General features: G+C 45.6%; 1 protein-coding gene across 2 annotated transcripts in view; it reads left to right on the top strand.

Annotated features, from left to right (window-relative positions):
* The first annotated feature begins 15,578 nt into the window (after positions 1 to 15,578).
* Cenpf (centromere protein F) overlaps positions 15,579 to 18,881 on the top strand; it is a 47,502-nt gene continuing 44,199 nt past the window's right edge. Inside the window, exons 1-2 of one of the 2 annotated variants that reach the window (XM_006497119.3) lie at positions 15,579 to 15,710; positions 18,548 to 18,823. Coding sequence is in view for 1 of the 2 variants with exons in the window: in NM_001081363.2 (NP_001074832.2) it covers positions 18,580 to 18,741 (162 nt within the window). In the remaining variant the exon portion in view is untranslated. The remainder of the gene's footprint in view (positions 15,711 to 18,547; positions 18,824 to 18,881) is intronic. The other variant, NM_001081363.2, reaches the window with a different exon arrangement.

The following is an 18,881-nucleotide window of genomic DNA, read 5'->3' as shown; positions in this document are numbered from 1 at the left end:
TCAGTTCAGCCTAAGCACACCTTCTTGTTTTCAGACTACAGGCCTTGTCGAGGACAGAGATGCTACTGTTCACATTACACACCCTGTGTGCTCTTCAAATGCTTTACTGAGGTACAGGAGCCCATACTTAATGTTTCGGGGGATTTTCACTTTCATTTCTCTCTTTTTATAGTTGCTTCTCAGAGGGGTTGCCCACTGTAAAAACTTTGACAAATATTTCTAAAAAGTAAATAGTTGCAGATGTACTCTGTCCCCTGTGTGAGAGAACTGAGACAGGCCCCTGCTAAATCCACGCTGATACATATGGATCCCGTATTCATTACGTTTCTAGCTTCTCACCTTTAACACTGATGCCACCTCCAGGCACGCCAGGCGCCTGCAGGTTGTCTTAGATTCTAGCAGATAGCAAATCACAATGGATTGACACACTAGATGGTCACTAGAGGCAGCAGCTACAAATCGTTGTCCTACATCACTTTGGATGGGTTTTGAGTTGTCTCAAGCTGCCATGTCTGTATGAGATCTCAAGTCGGGACCCTCAGCACCATATAAAATCTGAGCATGACAATGTAAATGACCCTAGAGCTGGCTTGGAGACAGGAAGATCCTGGAACCCGCTCACTGGCAGGTCAGTCTAATGGGTAAGTGAGCTCCAGGTTCAATAAGAGAGATCTTGTCTCGAAAATAAGATGGAGAATGATAAAGGAAGATGCCCACCTGAAAACAGACACAGACAGACAGACAGACAGACACACCACATGCATACACGCACGCACCCCATCCATATAAATAAAACAAATCTTTAAAAGGAAGAGGGAAGTGTTTGTTGACCAAGGACAGCATGAAAAGGTAAGGAGAACTCAGGGCTGCTCCAGACATAGCCAGAGGTTCCGTGTGATACTGTTGTCTGCATATGGATCCCACACTACCAAAGCAGCCTGGGGCAGAATACAGAAAGACAATGTGATTTACTAAGTCTATCCTGGCTTGCCTAGCTAATAATAACGATGTGTCATTCAAACAACAACTCTGGAACACGTTTAACTGGAGAGATAAGAAATTTATGTAAATTGACAAACCAGCCCTCCCCCATCTTGGGCTTGAAAGCCATCTTAGAGGAAAGACAAACTAGGTTCATTCCTATCAATGATTAAGTCTGCAAGGATTGGGCTATGCCTCATCTGTGACCCTAACTACATGGTTCTGCACTGCCTGGCCCAAGAAACAACCACTATGCCTTTGTTTCAAAAAGTTATAGCCACCTGTTTTTCTGACTGCCTCATGGTAATTGACTTGTTATGGCCACCTTGCAACCATATCTTTGTTTCAGGAGGTTTTTATGACCACCTTATGTCTGTGTTCTGCTTCTGTATCCCTGCCTGCTTGCCTGCCAAGCCTCCCACTTGGAAACCCCCTACTCCTGAGCTTCCCTGTAGCCCCAGGACCTGGAGCCCGCCTGAGCTGCAGATAAAACTCTGTATTCAAAGCAAAACAAAAGCTTCCCACATCATTCCCTGGGACTCTGAGGTTATTGCTGGCTTAGGAAGATTCTTCACCTTTGACTCCAAGGTGTTTAATCACTTGGGTATAGTGGTTCAGAACGTGGTGTGCTTTAGGCATGATGGTGATTGAAAGTGAGCTGCACATGAACCGAGCTCTCGCTCAGTCCAGGATAGCATCATGACTGTATCTGTCCATCTGTCCAGTGCGGCCATGTCATTGTCTTTCAGAAACGCTGTGCTTGGAGACCACTTCCTTTGTCTGTCCATCTGTCTAGTGTGGCTGGGCTTGGGGAACACTTCCTTTGTCTGTCTGTCTGTCTGTCTGTCCGCTGCAGCCATGTCAGTTTGGAGACCACTTCCTTTGAGGCATTGGTCTCCAACCAAAAAAGGAAAATAATGTAAAAAATACTTTAAAATTTTTGTTTTAAGGGTAGAACATTTTCAAAGGAAGCACCAGGCAAACTTTTCTTCTCTTCAAAATTCTACTAAAAATTTTTGAGTTAGAAATATGCTTTATATGTTTCTGGGGGTAGAGCAGGGATTAGACACGGTTATGCAAATCCTCTACTTGTGAGGCACATCATCCAGCCCTAAAACATTTAAAGATAAATTATTTACTCTATAAAAAAATACATGAATCATGTGTGGCGTTTCCGTGGTTCCACAGCGGTGATGGGTTTTTAGGGGTCGTTTCTGTGGTTCCACAGTGGTGATGGGTTTTTAGGGGTCGTTTTTTCTACTGCCAGTTACTTGCTTCTTTAGGGACAAGATTTTAGTGAGTAGGATTCTACAGGGTGTTGTCTTCTCTTTCCCCTCCTTTGAACAAGTGAATGTTGCTGTAGAAAGAGGACAGACAGGAAGAAGGAGGAAGGGGCAGGAAAGAAGGAAGGAAGGGAGGAAGGGAAGGGGGAGGGAGGGAGGAAGGAAGGAAGGAAGGAAGGAAGACGCTGCACATGAGACCAGGCTCTTGGCCGAAACCTTCGGTGGCACAGAGCCACCTAGTGGTGGGTTGTCAAAAGTTCAGGTCCCTTTTCAAGGACTACATCTTTGAGTGGTGCTCTGTCCGTTGTCGCCAGTTTACTCAGGATATACAGAGATAATGAACACTTATTTTGTAATAAAACGTATTTAAACAACATATCTTTGTTGAATATTTAATTCCCAAGTCCCTCTTAAAACCTTTCTAAATTAATCTTATCTTGAAAATAGTTTCTTGCCCACAAGATGCTCAATCTTGTCCTATGGAAGTCTGGATATATATATATATATATATATATATATATATATATATATATATATATATATATATATATATATATATATATATATATATATATATATATATATATATATATATATATATATATATATATATATCCAGACTTCCATATATATATATATATATATATATATATATATGACAAGCACAGAAATGTAAGCCCTAGTCTGAAAGTGGGGTGAATCGGAGCAAATCTCTAGTGGTGTACTTCTGACTTCCCAGAGATGGACATCGAGAGTCTGGGGACACGGCCGGCTGCAGTGTATCTGAAGCATTGGGAAGCCAGGCCGCAGTCCTCACGTGTGGAAACTGAAAGCCTTCTGACTGCTTTGTGTTCTCCAGACAGAGAACAAGACAAACCTGGGGAGAGGAAGCGTCTTTTGTGATAATGCAGGAAGCAAAGTGCTGAGGAGAAGCAAGGCCCCGGAGAAGTCAAAGGAAGGCCCCTGTCACGGCTGCTGTAGTGAGCGGCGCGTCTGGGCTTGCTGTTTCCTGCTCTCCACACTGCATGTGGGATGGACACCCACCTATTGACTCTCAAGCCCACTTGCTGGGGATCCTCTCAGGAAGTCATGACTGCTCCTTACTTCCAGGTCATACTTGGCACTGGTAAAACAGGCTCCCCTAGTGTCCAAGAGAGTTCTGGAGACACCTAAAGACTTGTGGCTTGCACTGCATGGCATGGGGTTTGAGCCCCATAGTACAGTACTCTGTTCTCTGACATGATATGCTGTTATTATTTTCACCCCGTCGAGACCTTTACAAAACTGGTCTTACCAGCCTGTCCTCGCAGGAGGAAGGAGAGAGAGGGCCATCAGATCCTCACCTCAGATGCAGCCACCAGTTGTTAGTGAACCGAATTGGTTTGGTAAGCTGGACTCACAGAGACCTCTCTTTGGTCTGTCAGTGTCCTATCTGGGGTAGACACATACTTCTGCGGATCTCCCAGGAGTGTTTGTGCAACACTCTCACATGGCAGCTTGACACACCTTCAGCTAACACCACATGGGCCATGAGGATGCCACAAAGTTATTGGCTATAGTCTACCTCTCATTGTGTCCAGATCCATTTGTCTTTGTGGTTTTTTTAAAAAAATTAATTTATTATATGTAATTACACTGTAGCTGCCTTCAGACACTCCAGAAGAGGGCATCAGATTTCATTATAGATGCTTGTGAGCCTCCATGTGGTTGGTGGGATTTGAACTCAGGACCTTTGGGAGAGCAGTCGGTGCTCTTAACTGCTGAGCCATCTCACCAACTCTGTCTTTGTGTTAAGTTCACTCTGTCACTGTGCTGACTTAGGGGCCTAAGCTAAGGAAGACTTTGTCATAGAGAACTGGAGGGGCTGGGAACCTGGATCAACAGGTAAAAGCGTCCGCCTCGCAAGCCTGACAACGTGAGTCCTGGAACACGCATCAGAATCCTGACTGGTGGGATATGTCTGTGACCCCAGCATTCTTACAGAGGTGTGGAAGGCAGAGCTAGGAGAATCATCTAGGACCCGAGAGGCCAGTGAGCCTGCAGAAACAAGAGAGACATGCTTCACCAAGGTGAATAATCCGAGTGGGCATATGTGCACGGAGGCACACATGTGCCCCTCTGCCCAATACAATGTTTGCTTTATTTATTTATTTATAAACATTTCAGATTTTGACTATTTTATGTGTATAAGAGTTTTGCCTTCATGTGTATTTGTGTGCCACATGTGCTGGTCCTTGAAGAGATGGTGAGCCTCCATGTGGGTCCTGGGAATTAAACCAGGGTCCTTTGCAACAACACTAAGTGCTTTTAACCACTGAGCTAATTCTCCAGCCACAAATACAATGTTTTAAATAAAATGCCGAGACAGGGAGAGGGAGAGGGGGAGGGGAGGGGGAGGGGGGGAGGGGGAGGGGGAGGGGGAGGGGGAGGGGGAGGGAGAGGGAGAGGGAGAGGGAGAGGGAGAGGGAGAGGGAGGGAACTGATGTAAGAAGCATGCATGATGCCTGGACCAAGGTTCTAGCTGATAGGCATCAATTCTTGATGCTGCCAGGGAGTACGTGAGCTTCAGGTGTATCTTCTCTGATGCTCTTCTGTGGCAGAGAGGGCAGCCAGGTGGATAAACCTCATGCTACTATCCCATCTCCTTTCTCTGCTGTTCTCATGCAGAAGGAAACCAGTGACTGGTGTGGCTACAAGCACTTTAGAACCCTTCTGTGCATTCCCGCTCCACACCTTACTCAGTAGAGCCTAAAGTGGGGTTATCTTGGTGGCAGGGAGAGGAGCCAAGTCTCCCTCTGCTGGCCTCAGGCTTGCACAGTCCAGCTCCCAGGGGTGAGGCTGGAGGTGCTGCTTTGGTGCTGACAGCACTCGGGGAGGAGGGGCCCCGCTCTCTGCTCTAGAGGTGTTATCCCTGAACTGGTGTCTTAGTTGAGCCTCTAGCTGCTAATGTTTAGCTGATGATTCCAACTTGGTATCTGTATTGGTATTCCGGGGCCACTAAATCAAGACATGCTAAATATGGCAGCTTGGAACAGCAGAGACGGGATGTTTCACAGTTCTCGGGGTGGAAATCCAAGATCAAGTGTTGGGAGGGCAGGGACCTGGGGATGGCAGCAAAGGAGACCCCATGGTGTCTCCCTCCTGGCTTCTGCTATTCCCTAAACCTTTGGCGTCCCCTGCTAGTACCCACATAGCTACGATTTTTACATGCTGTCTGCATTTCTGACTGTGCTACCACACCTGGAGCAACTCTATGTGACACATCTATGTGCATGCACACACAGGCAACTCTATGTGATACATCTATGTGCATGCACACACAGGCAACTCTATGTGATACATCTATGTGCATGCACACACAGGCAACTCTATGTGATACATCTATGTGCATGCACATACAGGCAACTTTGTGTGTATATTTAGAGACCCGAGGCTGACATTATACACCTCCCTAGGTAGTCATCTACCTTACATTTTGAGACCCTTTCTCATTGAAGCTGGAACCAAATCTCACTGATTTGGGTAGAACGGATGGCCAACAATCCCTAGGGGACTTCCCGTCTCTACCTCTCCAGTTCTGGAATTAAAATCACACTTGGAGTTTTTTGCATTAGTGTTAGGGATCTGAACTGACTTAGGCCCTCACACTGTGTGTCAGATACTCCATCCATTGAGCATATCTCCTTAGACAGTCTCTTCCCTGGATTCTTAATAAGGATGTAGTCACATTGGATTAGGCTTCACCATAATGACCCTGTCTTACTAAATTACATCTGACCCTGTCTTACTAAATTACCTTGCTTCCAGTTACACTCTGAAGTACTGGGGGGTCACAATTTCAGAATGTAGGACAAAATTTATAGAGGACAAACTTCAGCCCATGACAGCAATGGTGTCAGAGCAGTTAGTCACAGGAAAGAGGTAGGAGGTTGCTCTGGTTACTTCTTATTGCCAACTTGACCCAACTTAGTGTCACCTGGGAGAAAGGAGCCTCAGCTGAGGAACTGCCTCAACAGACTGGCCTGGGGGTGGGTCTGTGGGCATTTTCTTGCTTGCTAATTGATGTAGGTGGGCCCAGTGCACCATGGGAGGTGTCATCCTCCTCAGGCAGGTGGGCCTGGGCTGTATAAGAAGGACAGGTGAGCATAAGGCAGTAAGCAGCACTCCTCCATGGCTTCTGCTTCAGTTCCTGCCTCCATGGTCCTGCTTGAGCTCCTGCCCTGACGTCCCTCAGTGATGGACTGTGACCTAGAAATATCAGCCAGATAAGCCCTCTTCCCCTCCAAGTTGCTTTTAGTCAGTGGTTTATTATAGCAACAGAAAGAAAGCTGGGACAGAGAAGCTTACAATAAGCATGGACTATAAACATATTTCTCAATAAATCAAGTATTCTGCCAAGGCAATATCTTGCAAGATCCTATGGGTGCAAACCAGAGATTCTTTTACTTCTCAGAGTAGTTCTGCCCAACACTGAGGAAAGGGGAAGAAGGGGCCAGTCAATTCCTTTGGGGTGGAAGAGATCCAATGCAATATAACTACCAATGGCAAACAATACTCAGTGATGGTCAGTACTGGCGACATAACTCATGTCCCATGATCGGCTGTTCAGTCTTCATGACCCACAAGAGCAGCTGGTTTTCAAACGGCGAAGCATTTGCTAGTGGAGAAAGAGTCTTTGCTTCAGCTTTTCAGCGTGTATGTATCTCACTGAGACTTGCCAGCTGGTTGGCCTTACTTTTGTGGTAATCATCAGACCCGTCCAATGACACGGCCCAGTTAACATGCTTGCTTGACTTTGCATTGGTGTGGCCCACAGATCCTTCTGAGCCAGTACATTACTTTTTCTAGCCACATAGATCAAGGAAGACTCCAGTATGCCAGCCATTTCTCTCTCACCCAGGAACACAGTGATCTGTTAGCTATAGTGGCAGAGCTTCACCTTCATCTGCTACTCCAGCTGAGCTGCCCACTCTAACAAGTACCTTCTCGTTACCCGGACAAGGTGGTTAAATTCGGGTGCCGTCCTAGGACACTCTAGAATCTCTTTTTGTTGTTTCTGTTTTTCACGACAGGGTTTCTCTGTGTGTCCCGGGCCGTTCTGGAACTCACTCTGTAGACCAGGCTAGCCCTGAACTCGCAGAGATCCACCTGCCTCTGCCTCTCAAGTGCTGAGATTAAAAGCATGTGCCACCACTGCCAGGCTCACTCTAGAGTCTTTTATTTGCAGGGACACTGTGAAACTCAGTGCCCCAGCAGCACATCCAACTGTCAGCACTGACCTCTCGAGGTCAGCGGCCATGACCTTCTTGAAGAGTCAGGTATCCTTACTATAATATCCATTGTCTTGCTGACGATGACCTTTTCCAGGCTGTACTGGAAATAATCAGTTGGTAGACTTGGGAACTAAATCCAATCGTCCTGCCCTGTTTCCTCAAGGAAACCCTCTCCTCACCACTGCCACATATGGTTCTAGAACGTCAGCGCCAACTGACAAGGCTCTTTTCATGTTAAGTTCTGAGGAGCTACCCAAGAGCACCTATCTCAGGTGTCCTTGCCATGTGTTAAATCATGAATCACAAGAGAATGCCCCTCTGTCTCTAGCCCTATCTTTACTTTTAATATTAATTGATTAATTGAGACAGGGTCTCTCTATGCAACTCTGGCTGTCCTGGAAATCATGTAGAGCAGACTGGCCTCAAACTCAGAGTTCTGCTTGTCTCTGCCTCCCCAGTATTGGGAATATAGGTGTGAACCACCACCACTGGCAAGCACTATGGTTTAGACTCCTTATCTTTTCAGCCTTCTCAAGAGCTCCTCCCACATGCATTTCCCTGATTTTAGCTGGCACATATCAGCTAGACACACTGGTCCTTGGTAAATATGCTATTTACTCCTGGAAGAGTGACCTAAACAGATATGGTGAGTGACTGTAGATGTGTGAGTGACCTATACAGATACAGTGAGTGACTGTGGATGTGTGAGTGACCTATGCAGATACAGTGAGTGACAGTGGATGTGTGAGTGACCTATGCAGATACAGTGAGTGACTGTGGATGTGGGGACTAGAAAATGCACCAAGCAAAGGTCTACCTTAGCTTGGCCCATCTGAATGTCATCAACATAGGAGCCAGGGTCCCATCCTTTCCATATCAAGGTCCCAACTTTAGTAAGGTACCCTGTGCCATGAGATAGCCCTCCCAGAAGGCTCTTACAATAATTAAGCCAAAAGTTGATTTGCTAGTAGGCAGGCTCAGGTCTCAGGTGGGAAGATGGAGGGTACAGGAAAGGTGGAAAAGTGTTGAAGGAGACAGACTGACTCTAGAACTTCTAGCTTGGAAGGCTGAAGGAATGAAGACACCCAGTGCTGAGGTGGGAAAGCGGGAGGGAGAGGAGGCATGGAACAAAGTCTTACTGGAAATGCTGAGCAATATCCTGAAGGCATCTGAATACATGAATATGGAACTCAAGAGACAGTGGTCCCTGTGAGAGGTATTCACTTGGGAATTAAAAGCTGTTGACACTTGCTAAGACCCCAGAAATAGGATGGTAAGAGAAGAATATGTGTCAGAATTCGGGGGGCGGGGGGGGGGACTGAGGAAGGTAGATAGATACACATAAGCCATGATCAGAGAGGAGGCAGGAGTTGCTGAGAATAGAGCTGGACAATAAAGCGCTTGCCCAGCATGAGCTAGGCCTGGGGAGGAGCCTCCAGCACTGCAAACACAAGTGCACAGAAACCAACTCAACACGGAAACCACAAACCCAGAACACTTAATTCTGACCTGGGTCTCTGAGTCTGACCACACATTAGTGGGTGCATTTGCAAGGAGAAACTGCCTGAGGTTGGGAAAGAGCAGTTGCAGGAGAGAGACCTGAGTGACACCATTCTCCAAGCTCATTCAGGCTGGGTGTGGTGCTGTAGATCTGTAATCCCAGCACATGAGAGGCAGAGGCAGGAGGACTCCTCTGCAAGTCCCAGGTTAGCAAGGATAGGAAATCCTTTCTCAAGAAACAAACAAAAACCCCATTGCTCTCGAGGCAGAGGTAGGTGGATCTCTGTGTTCAAGGCTAGCCTGGTCTACAGAGTGAGGTCTAGGACAGCCAGGGCTATACAGAGAAACCGTGTCTCAAAAAACCAAACAAAACAAAACAAAACAAAAAAAACAAAAAACAAAACAAAACAAAAAAAAACCCAACAACAACAAAGCAACCAACAAACACCGCCTCACCAAAAACAAAAAATAATTATTCTAGTTTGCTTTATAATGCTCTGATAAATGCCATAACCAGAAGCATAACTTGGGGTAGAATGGGTTTATTATTTCATCTTACAACTCCCAGGCCACAGTTTATCTCTGAGGAGGGTCAGGACAGGAACTTAAGGCAGGAACCTGGAGACAGGAACTGAAGCAGAGGCCACATAGAAGTGCTATTTACCAGCTTGCTCCCATGGCTTACCCAGCCTGCTTTCTTATGGCACCCAAGACCGCCCAAGGATGGAACTGCTCCCCCACCCCAATCAATTATTAATTAAGATGAGCATGCCAATTTGATGGAGGCTCTTTCTCCTTGCCAGATGACCCTAGCTTCTGTCAAGTTGACACCCAAACAAACCAACAAAACTCCTAACCATCACACCAACCAAACCATCAAAGAAAGCTCTTTTGAGGCCAGCAGTCTCAGTTCTCATCAGCCAGAGTGAAAAGGGAGGGCTGGTTACATGGGACTTCAGGACAAACACCAGAAGGAGCATCCTTAGAAACAGCCTTCATTACCACAGGAAAAAGGCTGCTTTCAGATTTTTCATCATAAAGCCGAGTGAGCTAAAAATGATCTCTAAGTAACTTAGCTGTCTGATAGAATCACACATGATGCCCTTTCAAGCAGCAGCACAAGATGCAAAGCACAAAATATACAATGCTACGTAGCTGGTCAAAAATCTCCATCTGCAAAAGAACCAGAAAATGTGGCCATAACTGAGAGACACTACATCAATAGAGAAAGACCTAGAAACAAGTCACAATTGAGGATTTTCTTCAGCCAGGCAGGAAAAGATAGCAAAAAGATATGGAATAAAATTTGTCAGAAGTGGTAAATATTTTGGTTACTATAGCACTGTCTTAGAGTTTCTATTGCTATGAAGAAGCACTATGGCCACAGCAACGCGTATAAAGGAAAACATTTAATTGGAGCTTGTTTATAGGTTCAGCGTTTAGTACATGGCCATCATGGTGAGGAGTAAGCAGATATGGTGTTGGAGAAGTAGCTTGGGAGTTCTACATCCAGACTGACAGGCAGCAGGGAGAGAGGGGGAGGGGGAGGGGGGAGGGAGGAAAGGGAAAAGGGAGAGGGAGAGAGAAGAGAGGAGAGAGAAGAGAGGAGAGAGGACAGAGGAGAGAGGACAGAGGAGAGAGGGAGGAAAGAGAGGGAGAGGGAAGAGAGGGAGAGGGAAAGAGAGGGAGGGGGAGGGGGAGGGGAGGGGAGGGGGAGAGGGGGAGGGGGAGGGGGAGGGGGAGGGGGAGGAGAGGGGGAGGGGGAGGGGGAGGGGGAGGGGGAGGGGGAGAGGGAGAGGGAGAGGGAGAGGGAGAGGGAGAGGGAGAGGGAGAGGGAGAGGGAGAGGGAGAGGGAGAGGGAGAGGGAGAGGGAGAGGGAGAGGGAGAGGGAGAGGGAGAGGGAGAGGGAGAGGGAGAGGGAGAGGGAGACCTAGCCTGGCTTGAGTGTTTGAAACCTCAAAGCCCACCCGCAGTGACACACTTCTTCCACCAAGGCCACACCTGCTCCAACAAGGACACACCTACTTCACTATGGCGACACCTGCCCTACAAGGTCTCCTACAGCCAGGAGTCGTCTTGTGCTGTCATGTGAGTTCTGGAGATCAGATCTAAGTCCCCAGGCTTGCTAGGCAAGCACCTTACTGACTGAGCCATCACCTTAAACCTCTATCATGGGTTTTGAGACTCTTCTTGTTCCTATGAAGCCCAGGCTGGCCTTGAATTGTTTATGCAGCTCAGGCTGCCCTCACTCTCCCTGCCTTGACCCCTAAATGCTAGGATTACAGGCATGAACCACTTGACTATGCAAAGTGGTCCTTAAAAAGATCAATCAAGTCCATGAAATTAAAGCTGAATTGAAGAAAAACTAGTTAACAGAGAGAACAAAGAATTGTGACTATGTTCTTCAAAGCCAGGCAGAAGATAACAGAAAACTTTGAAAAGCTATATATCAGTAGTTTTAATGACCTAAGCCAACCAGAAAAATAGATTTTCTTTAAATATACAAATTATCAAACTAAACCAAAACTAGAAAAGTAAAGAAAGTCTTTACTAATACAAATTTAATTCCTAATTTAAAGCTTCCCAGAGAAATCTCCTGGTGTAAACATTAAGGCATAAATAGTAGAAATTCTACACAAACTCAGAGATGAGCAGGAAATATTTCCTAACTAATTTTACCATGATTATAAAGCAAAGACTGAAACATAAAAGCCCCAGGAACGTTGCTTTTTAATGGTTTTACACTGGAAACAACACGATCTTCGCGAATAGATAGACCATTTTTATGTTTGTGAATACACAGTACTAAGAAATAGAAAAAATCCCCCAAAGCTGTGAACAATAATGATGTCTGTATAAGATTCAGAAAGAAGCAGACTTCAGGCAGTAAATTGTAGTGAGAACTTTGACTTCTTTAAAAACCCAGTTATGTTATGTGAACATGTTTTTGTTTAAATCCCAGGTGTGGGATATAGGACTGCTTCAGATTGTCCACGGCCTTTAACCATGATTATCTCATGCTCTAGGAGGGGTGTGATTTTTGCCAGCTGCACATAGTTTGGAATTCTGGGGACTCTTGAGAGGGTATGAATTCTAGATCCCTGAGAGGGCCTGGGGTAGCTGCTTCCTCTGACCCCAGTCCCCATCCAACCAACACTGCTACTGCTGGTTCCTGCTGGTTCCTGCTGGTTCCTGCTGCTGCATTTGCTAGTGCTGTGTTGCTGAATTGTTGGTTGGTGATATCCTGATGATGGAGACTGGACTTGCCCCAGGGAACTAAAGGTCCCAAACCAGCAGAAAGTAGTTTAAAGAGATCTCTGCCCCTTTCCCCACTAACCTTCCCACCTACCTAGAGTTGGTGGGTTTCAGTGCAATAAGGGTTGGAAAGGTGGTAGATAATAGAACCCAATAAAATAGGCACCCCCAAAAGTACACTAACTATATCTTGTGTAACTCCAGATATATGAAACCAAACAAAACTGTGATTTACTGTAAACTGTCACTGACCAAACTAGTTAGTGGTTGCCTGGCTGTGGGAACTAGGGACTAGATAGTTGGGGAAGGGTATATGAAACCCTATCATGTCAAAAAAATGTTTGTATTATGGCTTAGAGGTGTTTATAGAGGTGTACATACTTGTCACATAATTTTTTGCACTTCAGAGTTAAAATATGCATGCTTTGTTTAAATTTATCACAGTAAAATATAAGTTGATATGTAGGAAGACTGTACAGCAGAATAAAACAATGTGGTGTTGTAGGAGAAACAACCAAAACGGAAACACATAAAGGTTGAAGACGAGGGGGAAAGGTATATTCTACCCAACACTAGCAATTGGTTCTAAATGAAACCCCAATAAATGAACCAAAATCGCCATCAAACTGTCATCTAGCAGGGGTGGCTTTCTTGTGGAATGGACAGCAGTGTGAGGGAGACTCTCATAACGATGTGAGCAGCTGTGTTCATTAGAAAATGTTTTAAATCCTCAAATAGATAAAAATAGATGAAAACTATTATGCTGCTGAAACAGGCCATATTACCTCCATGATTCAGAGAGGGAGGGAGACAGCTTTATCTAAAAGCACTTTTGATTAGAAAGTAACAACCCCTGTCATACCTGTCAGAAACCATCTAGGAAAAAAGCATGCAAGTGGGTTTTCTGGAGACAGTCCACTGTTTTGCATGGGCTGCTATGGGTGAGCTCTGAGGCCATCAGAGACTTCTTCCCAGGATTGCTTCCTGCTATTGATACGCCTTTTCTGTCAGTATTACACAACCTAAGGATTGATGGGCCTCTGCCCACACTATTGGACACATTCCCTCTAGATCACCATGACGATGTACTCTCATGTAGCAATTTGGTATAGACGAATAGACGATTTTACAATTTCTGATGATTTTATAGAACTCAAATTGATGTAAGTAATCTCAAGTCCCCTAAGAAATAAAGCTGCAAATAGTGCTCTTCACATGTCACAGGCTAATTGCACGAGGGAAAGAATGCAGGCTTGGGACAAATTTATGATCAAGGAAAAGCATTCATTTTAAGTCAGGTTCAAGGAAGAGGCTACAAGTGTGCACTATAATAAAGCAATAAAGTAAAACTACTGCTTTGAATTTATAATGACCTTGTAGAACGAATCACTGCTTTGAGCTTACTGTCAACACCCTTCTGTAACCCTCCTTCTGTGTAACATTTCATCTGTGAGGTAATTTTATAAAGAATTTTTGTCTAAAAAGGTAAATTTGCCAGAGAGAAAAAACAAAGTGTGGCATTTAGGGCTCAGCCCCATTCACCAAATGAATATATGTCTATGTCCGTTTGTCCATGTGTATGTACATAAATAATATGTAGGTATATGTGTATCTATGTAAGTTGGCATGAACACTTGTGAAATTGTTGAGACAGGTGGTCCGGCAGGGCCAGAGTGTGTGTGTGTAGTTGTGTGTTTGAATTCTTTCTTCCTCTTCTTTTCTCTCTGGCTCACAAAGAGTTAACAGACTCCAAGCCTCTAGCCTGGCCATGGAGGGGTCCTTGAGTCAGAGAGAAACTAAGCCTTTTTTCTAATACTCTTGTTGCTATCAGTTGGAGTCAAATTACCAGAAACCAGAGGTCTTAGAATAGCAAAGAATTAAAGAGAAAAACTCCTGAAAGCAAGCAGCTTTTGGACATACAATAGCAAAGAATTAAAGTCAGAGAAATTGCTAAAAGTAAGTAGTCTTTGGCTACAGAATAGCAAAGAGAACTGCCAAAGATAAAGCAGCTTTGGTCTCCATCTGACTCTGTAACTCTTAGCTGCCTTCCTGGGGAAACTGGGTGCTGGGATAAGCCCTGGGCACTAAGTGACCCTAAAAAGAAATGGGATGTGAGCAGAGAGACAATGAGAGGGATCACTGGAGAGGAAAGAGGAACTGAGAGCATTTTTATGTTTTAATTTTATGTGCATGCATGTTTTGCCAGCACGTATGTCGTTACATACCTGTTGCCTGTGGGCCCAGAAAAGGGAATCAGATTCCCTGAGCTGGATTTATAGATAGTTGTGACCTACTATGTGGATGTTAGGAACTGTACCCAGGTCTTCTGCAAGAGCAGCAACTGCTGAGCCACCTCTACAATTCCAAGGATATTTACTTCTTTTTTTAAAATTATTTTATTTTAAATTTATTTTCCACACTCCATATTCCATACCCCCGCCCCTATCCACCCTCCGTTTGCATCACATCCCATACCTCCTATGGATATTTACTTTTAAAGAAAAATATTTAGGCATTTAGGTGCTATTAGGAAAGTGGAAGCAGTATACTCAGTTTAGAAGAGCCTTGTGAATATTTGAATCTGATGAAGTGTTCCCCTCGGATCTCATATTCAGTAAATCCTGTCGGCGTGAGCCACCACAACCCATGCGAATCGCATATCCAGATTTTGAAAATATGGAGATGACAGAGAGGTCAGCAGTTGAGTTTTGCATGCATGTCTAGATTCAAGTTCAGATTATTTGTTATACTGTGCCTCTGTTATCCGCCCCCCCACCCCCCGCCTCCCCTCCCCTCTTCTTTTCTTTTCGAGACAAGGACTCTTGTCTATAGCCAGGCTGTCCTCCAAACGCCCTCCGCAGGGCTGCTATGGCAGGTGCGCGCCAACTTTTAAAGTAATAATCAACTTCGCAGCTAACTTTTATAATAATAATCCCCTCAGAGCTAACACCTTACGCTTGTCCTACGGTTAGAGCGAGCGGCCTCCCCGCAGCACAGACCTCACCTTACCCTGCTCCTCAAGCCCGCCCAGCCGCTCAGGGTTTAACCCTCATTCAGACCCGCAGTCCGCTCCTCCCAGCGTGCGGAGCCCGTCTCTAGGCAACGCCAGTGCATCCGACGTCTGCGCAGGCTCCGCCGCCGGCTCTGCTTGTTTTTAAACAGTCGTCCAAAAGGGCCAATCAGAGGCGGCTCACCGAGAAGCCGGGTGAGGACTGGTCGAAAGCCTCTCGCCATGGCCAATGGGCGTGGAGGCTAGCTGGGCGGGACCGGAAGTGAGCGGGAGGGAAGAGGGGCGGCGGCGGCGGGCAGTTTGAATCGCTCGTGCTGGTCGGGGAGGAACGGTGCGCTGTGTGAGGAGCTCGGCGGTGAGGAACTCGGGGCTCGCAGAGCCCGGAGCCAGGTTCTGTGAGGAGCTCAGGTGAGCAGCGTCCCCCCTCGGGGCCCCCGTCCTCCGCCCGCGGCCCCCCATCGGAGGCCCGCATGGTTTCTAGAAGCTTCTTTCTCACTTGGCGGCTTAGGGTCGCCAGGGTGCCAGGCTGTGCTGTGTGCTCAGCAGCCAGAACTAGCTAGCACTGGCAGAGAGGCAGGGGATCCTGACGGAGGACAACAGCAGAAACCTGCCAGACCCTCTTTAGGGCCTGAGGCGGGCGGTGGGCCCATGAACGGAGCCCTCCGCATTTTAAAGACATACTTTCGGTGGAAGTTCTTTTACACCGTCACCACAGAGATTTTGCTTCATCTTTCAAAGTCTTCTTCTCAGACCCTGCCTCTTTAATCTTAATTTTTTACATTTACGGATTTTACAACTTTTGCTCTAGTGACCCGATTTAGGTGGCTGACAGGTTGTTCCGTACCCAGTCAACACCTAATGGCAATTAGGCGATCGGTGTGATGTATTTATATATAAGTGTAGGAGAGGTAGAAAATGTATATAAGTGTGTAATGAACATAGTAAAAAAAAATGCCTTTTAAACACCCAAGACTAATAACCAAAACTCTGACATCACTCACTCCAAATAACAATCCTAAAACCCCATGATCCCCAGTGAACAGTATATAATTGGAGACTAAGACAATGCTCTGCGCTGCACATATGAGAAGACACCACCATAATCTGCCCTCAGGAGCCTCAAATCAAAAACTTCTGTTGGCTTGTAAGGCCTTAATGGGAAAGGTTGTGTGTAGTCTTGCTTCAATTTGATGTCCCAGGATCAGGTGGTATCCAAGGGGGTCTCCTCCCCTCTCTGAGAAGGGAAGGTGTTTGTGAGGATGGGACTGGGATCACAGGCAGAAGGGGAGGCTACCATTAGGATGTAGAATGAATAAATAATAATAATAAAAAGGAAAAAAAAAACTGAACCTGACAAGCTAAAATATGTCACCCAGGTGAGCAGCCCTGGGAAGATAGGGTTAAGACTGTAATTAGAAATTTAAAGTGTAAATACTGTATACTAATCCTCAGCATAATAAAATATAACTTTAGTTATCTTAACTACATTTGTAAATATCTTCTTGCTCTCAACAAAGTGTGTGACTACAAACATGAATATAGCTGTTTGTAGGTTTTGAATTAGAAAATAAACCTGCTGGATTCCCTTGCTTATATTGCCTCTCTAGATGTTTTGTTGCTTTTATTTTGTTTTGTTTTTTGACTTGTTGGCTGTGTAGCCCTGTCTGGCCTGGAACTCACTCTGTAGACCAGGCTGGCTTCAAACTCAGAGATCCACTGGCCTCTGTCTCCCAAGTGCTGGGGTGAAAGGTGGATATGGCTGTGGCACGTTGATGTATTGATTTCGGTGGCTGGCTGAATTGTTAAGACAATTTTTGCGTGTGGTTTTTGGTCTAATGTACTCTCCTCACTCTTGAATGAACAAGCTACAGGGTCAATTGCTCTTTGTTTTAGTTAAGAGGCCTTTGATTTCTTTCAGAAAATTTTGTGGGAAATTGAGTGTGGAGTTACACATGTCTTCTGTGAAATGAGATCTGGGAAAAAAAATAATGAAGCTGACACCAAAAACTGTCTTCAAGGCCCGGTATCTAATATGTCAAGATCCTTGTTTCTCTTTAACTTTTGAAAGTATTTTTTCAAAATATTTACAGTTAGATACTATCTCAGTATACAAACACGGATGTGGCTCGGAAAGCGGTGATCCACATTTCCTCAGCGTCATGAACTGAAGTATATTTTTGGGGCATTAACATCATAGATAACACATACAGAATGGGAGATGCCATTGTAATGCTCCAGGAAGTTGCCAACATCATTCTCACAATTGACAAAACAAGACAGAAAGAACAGTTGGGTCTGAGTGACAGTGGCAGGGCTCGAGTTGTCCTTTGAGTCCCTGTCTGTGTTCCTTTTTCATGGGGAGTGCCTTGATTACCTTTGCAACAGTCCTGGCAGTAGCCTAGCTCACTCGACTGAGGCATGCGTCAGTTTAACGAATGATAAGCTTGGGAAGAGTTAGAATCTCATGAGGAACTGACTGGAAGCTACGGCCTGTCTGGGAATCACAGAAAAGGCTTTGCTGAGGGTAAAAAGCAGTGGTTCTCAGACGGTAGGTTCTGGCCCCCAGGGGTCACATATCAGACATCCAGCATGTCAGATGTTTACTTTACGATTCCTAACAGTGGCAAATTACAGTTAGGAGGTAGCAATGAACTATTTTGTGGTTGGGGGTCCAGGAGCTGTGGTAAAGGTTCTCAGGATTAGGGAGGCTGAGGAGCACTGCTCAGAAAGTTCCCAGGTTCAATACCTAGCACCTGACTTTTCCTTTCTTTTCTTTTTTTTTTTTTTAAGACAGGGTTTCTCTGTGTAGCCCTGGCTGTCCTGGAACTCACTCTGTAGACCAGGCTGGCCTCGAACTCAGAAATTCACCTGCCTCTGCCTCCCGAGTGCTGGGTTTAAAGGCCTGCGCCACCACATCCAGGAAAGGTGCCATTATCCCACTTCTCAAAGTCGGTCTGAATCTTCCCAAAGAGCTCGTTCTGATCCTGAAGGGGCTTCACTCTATCTGTGTGATCCTGCAGGTGCTCCAGCAGCATCTCCAGGTATCTTCTGCCTGAGCGCTAATGATGGGAAGAAGGAAAAGAATGTAAGAGTCTGACGCTTTCCTGTCATACAGCTAGGATCTGTTGCAAAAGCAAGTAGCTCTCGAAGCTGTTAAATTGCAAAGATAAGAGTAAAATGAGGAACCACAGAGAGTTATAGAATTGTAAGTTTCTTTACCAACTTTATTAATTTTTTTTTTTCAGTTTACTTCTAAATGCTTTAAAAATAAAACAAGATGAGCTGGGCCCTGGAAGAATGGAAGGAAGGTCTCCCCTCCAGAGCTCTTCAGAAGATCCAAGAGCTTGAAGGACAGCTGGAGAAGCTGAAGAAGGAGAAACAACAGAGGCAGTTCCAGCTGGACTCTCTCGAAGCTGCGCTGCAGAAGCAGAAGCAGAAGGTATCAGTGTGGCAGGCGGCTGACTGCTGGCTCGCTCACCTACATCTCACTTTCCCTAGGAAGCAGAGCTTGCCATCTCCAGGTGATAGCTCCTCCCTCTTCAGACATTTTTAATTGCCCCCGGTCTTCTTCATCTACTT

Source organism: Mus musculus, chromosome 1 (assembly GCF_000001635.26).
Source record: "Mus musculus strain C57BL/6J chromosome 1, GRCm38.p6 C57BL/6J".
In the NCBI taxonomy this organism is placed as follows: domain Eukaryota; kingdom Metazoa; phylum Chordata; class Mammalia; order Rodentia; family Muridae; genus Mus; species Mus musculus.
This window is presented reverse-complemented; position numbering and strand designations above follow the sequence as displayed.